The sequence below is a fragment of the Ursus arctos genome, unplaced genomic scaffold (genome assembly GCF_023065955.2).
Source record: "Ursus arctos isolate Adak ecotype North America unplaced genomic scaffold, UrsArc2.0 scaffold_27, whole genome shotgun sequence".
NCBI classification, from domain to species: domain Eukaryota; kingdom Metazoa; phylum Chordata; class Mammalia; order Carnivora; family Ursidae; genus Ursus; species Ursus arctos.
The window spans coordinates 21,158,472-21,162,503 of NW_026622952.1; the positions used below are offsets into that span (position 1 = coordinate 21,158,472).

The window sequence follows — 4,032 nt, forward strand, 5'->3', positions numbered from 1 at the left end:
CTAGTAGTGAGGTCCCTGGACTGCTTCCCTAGACCTCTGCCCCTTCTTGCTCTTCTTCCTGGCAGCTCTGGTTCTCCCTGCCAGACAAGGGACTTTGCCCATGTCTCCTGCCCTCTGAGGTGCAACGTTCCTGGCTGAAGTGTTGAGCCCGTCGATGTTTTGTTCAGGATCATTCTTTCTCATCTCGTACCTGGACTGGTGAATTATGACTGCATGCACGGGAAGAGCACGTTCTACTCTCCTGACATCGAATTCTGCCTTAGGTCGCTTGCGTTCTTGGAGGAATCTCCACTGGTCTAACGTGATTTGTTGCACTGATGTCTCTTCCACGTGATCCTCCAAATCAGGAACTTTGACGCTGGAGTCTGTTTCAGGCTCCCTTTGGAACCCAGCCAAGCCTGTGCGGTCAGCCTCAGGGGATGTGGCTTCCCCACCGAGGGACTCACTCACAAGTTCTCTTTCCCGCTCAGTCTTCTGGATGTAAAAGAGGACATAGGCATGTTGGCTCAGCGCACAAGTCGCATCACAGGCGGCGACCTTAGCATCATCCATTTTATACCACTGGTCATTTCCAGCTTTTACGAAACAGAAGTAGTGTCCGCTGTGACAGCTCCACCCAGCGTGCACCAGCACAGCATAGAGCACGTAAACCAGCGGTCCTGCCCTCTGCTCACACAGGCAGGGCTGCATGTCAAGACGCTCAGGATAGTGCACGTCCTTAGCCATTTTGTTGCCTGTGAAATCTGAGAACCGTTTCAACACCAGGATAAGGACCTTTGAGGGAGTGTGCAAAGTCAACGTCTTGGAAGCAGGCACCTTCCCTAGGCAAGTATTACAATGATAGGCATTTTCACCATCCAACTTTTCGGGCTTCACCAACTGCTCCAAAGCTTGGCTCACACTCTGAGCTGCCTCAATGTCCAGGCTAATGTCCAGGTAAGGGTCCATAGTGCTCGAAATGCCTTGGCAGTGGAGACACTGGATTTGAGACCTCCAGTACCCTCCAAAGATCTGACGGATGAGGGTGGCGTCCTCCGACTGAGGGTCTGAAGGCTTGTCCTCAGGCAGGCATGCTTGCTGCATTGCACCCAGAGTGAACATCAGAAACTCATGCGCGTCTTCCTGCTGGTGTGTGTGGAAGGCAGCGAGCAGTCCTGGCAAGGGACGGATCACATCTCCAGGATGGCAGAGGGCCCGGGTCATGTGAGCTTGCAGAGCACAGAGCATGCAGAATGTCTGCTTCCCACAGGTTTGCCGGTGCTGCTGGGACAGCACAGAGCTGACAAGGGGTGGTGTGTATGTCAGACACTGCAGGACCGCATTCACATAGCAGGTGTTCCCCAGGTTCTGAAGCCCGGCCCCAACCACAGAAGGTCTCTTCCAACTCACAAGTTTCTTTGTGGGAGCCAGCCCTGCTGACGTGGGAGCCAAACCATTAGTCAGGTAGCAGAGTCTGTGAGATGATGGTGATGGCTTCTCAGGCAAAGAGGCTCCCCTCTGGACTTCAGTACCACCTACATTTGACCAGCAAGGTTTGAGTTTTGGAAAGATATTGAACTGAGAATCCTCTTGGCGGTAGAGAGAAGCAGCCTCCATGTGTCCAGGAAAAGTGTTCACAAGATCCCCCACGTGGAGCCTCTGTTTGCAGGGGGATTCTTCTCTCACTGCGCCGCTCTCCAAATGACAGGTACAGCCATCTCCTCAGATCTCCTCAGGCTTTTGTGGCTTGTTGCGCCCACGTGACTAGGCACAAAGTAATCTAATCAGCTCCAAACACTTGATTGGAATAAGGGATTTAGGGTGTGGCTGCTCTCCTTAGGCAGAGAAATGATTCAGGCCAGCCCGCCTCCTTCCCTTCCCTCCCGCAATGGACAGACACACGTTTCAGCACTTTCTCAGCCTCCCTACCTTCCATCACACCCTTCTGGGCAGATTTTCTTGAGAGTTTCCAAGCTCAGAGGAAATCCTTTATGAATATCCACTTTGTTTTCCCAGTAATGTCAAGTGAGCCAAGAAGTGTGGGACGTTAGTCTTCTGGGATGGGGGCATCATTTCCCCAAAGGATCTCAGGGATCACATAAGAAGACAATTTTCCCCACCAACCAGAATGTCTGTAGAATCATCCTGTTTTTAGAAAGTTTACGGTCAGATGATTTGCCTCTAAAATTCCATCGCGCTCTCTAATATGATTCATGCATTCGGGGATCATGAAGATCTTTATAAATGTTTGTCTACCTACGTGTGGCCCAGAAATTGTAACCACAGATCCTGCGGCTGGTTTCACACTTCTTTGGAAAACATTTTTCCCCCTTAAGTTCCATCCCAATAGGAGTACCTATCAAATACCCAGGGTTCATTTTACCAAATATGAAGCTTTACCTCTGGGAATTAGACAGCATGATAGTTTTAAGTTCCCTTGTTTCAGGACCTGTTGGCCTGTGGCTTTAAAGTGTCAGTATGTCTTGACCAGCTTTCAGAGCGGGCAGTGTCTGCAGAAATTGTTTGAATGGACCAGAGACGTATTTCATACTCGTGACGATGATCAATTCCCATTAGAAAATGAGTAATGTTGCTGCACTACATAAATTGTGATGAAAAAAAAAGTTTCTGAAAATGTATAAAGCTTAGAAAGGGGAGACAAAAATATCTATTTCTACTCTTTGCTAAAGACACCAAGAAATACATGTGCACTCTGCCAGGCCTTCATCACTGACTTGGCTTCAGAAGGCAGCTGGCCCTGCTGACATCTTGACCTTGGACTTCTGGCCTCTGCACTGTGAGGGAATATTGTTTCTTCTCTTAAGCCACCACGTCTTTGGTAATTCATTATGCAACATTTGGAAATTAATAAGATGTCTTAACTAGGGTACTATTTATGACATTTCAATTTAATTTTTCAAATTTTTTAAATTTATTTTTTTTGTGTTCTTAATTTTTAAAAAAATTTATTATGTTATGTCATTCACCGTACAGTACATCCTTAGTTTTTGATGTCATGTTCCGTGAGTCAGTGTTTGCGTATAACGCCCATGCAATACGTGCCCTCCTTAACACCCATTACCGGCCTATCCCAATCCCCCCACCCCGAAGCCCTCAGTTTGTTTCCCAGAGTCCACAGTCTCTTGTGGTTCATTGCCCCTTCTGTTTGCCCCCCCCTTCATTGTTCCCTTCCTTCTCTTAATGATCTCCCTGCTATTCCACATAGGAGTGAAACCATGATAATTGTCTTCCTCTGCTTGACTTATTTCACTTAGCATAATCTCCTCCAGTCCCATCCGTGTCGATGCAAATTGTGGGTATTCATCCTTTCTGATGGCTGAGTAATATTCCATTGTATATATGGACCACATCTTCTTTATCCATTCAACTGTTGAAGGGATCTCAGCTCCTTCCACAGTTTGGCTGTTGTGGACAATGCTGCTATGAACATTGGGGTGCAGGTGCCCCTTCTCACTACGTCTGTATCTTTGGGGTAAATACCCAGTAGTGCAATTGCTGGGTCATAGGGTGGCTCTATTTTTAACTTTTTGAGGGACCTCCACACTGTTTTCCAAAGTGGCTGTGACAACTTGCATTCCCACCAACAGTGTAAGAGGGATCCCCTTTCTCCACATCCTCGCCAATATTTGTTGTTTCTTGCCTTGTCCATTTTTGCCATTCTAACTGGCGTAAGGTGGTATCTCAATGTGGTTTTGATTTGAATTTCCCTGATGGTTAATGATTTTGAACATTTTTTCATGTGTCTGTTAGCCATTTGTATGTCTTCTTTGGAGAAGTGTCTGTTCATGCCTTCTGCCCATTTTTTGATTTGATTATTCACTTTTTGGGTATTGTGTTTGAGAAATTCTTTATAGAGCTTGGATACTAGCCCTTTATCTGTAGTATCATTTGCAAATATCTTCTCCCATTCCGTGGGCTGCCTCTTTGTTTTAATGACTGTTTCCTTGGCTGTGCAGAAGCTTTTTATCTTGATGAAGTCCCAGAAGTTCATTTTTGCTTTTGTTTCCCTTGCCTTTGGAGATGTGTCTTGAA

The 4,032-nt window shown here is 46.7% G+C and overlaps 1 protein-coding gene across 1 annotated transcript; it reads right to left on the reverse strand.

The window, feature by feature from the left end:
• On the reverse strand, positions 1–1,596 carry LOC113262039 (ubiquitin carboxyl-terminal hydrolase 17-like protein 6). The gene has a single exon (XM_026508279.4). It carries the CDS (start codon positions 1,594–1,596, stop codon positions 1–3), a length of 1,596 nt encoding a protein of 531 aa, XP_026364064.3.
• Between the last annotated feature and the right edge of the window lie 2,436 nt (positions 1,597–4,032).

Coding starts and splice junctions, on each gene's coding strand:
- LOC113262039 (XM_026508279.4), bottom strand. CDS start 1,596: ATGGAGGCTGCTTCTCTCTACCGCCAAGAGGATTCTCAGTTCAATATC.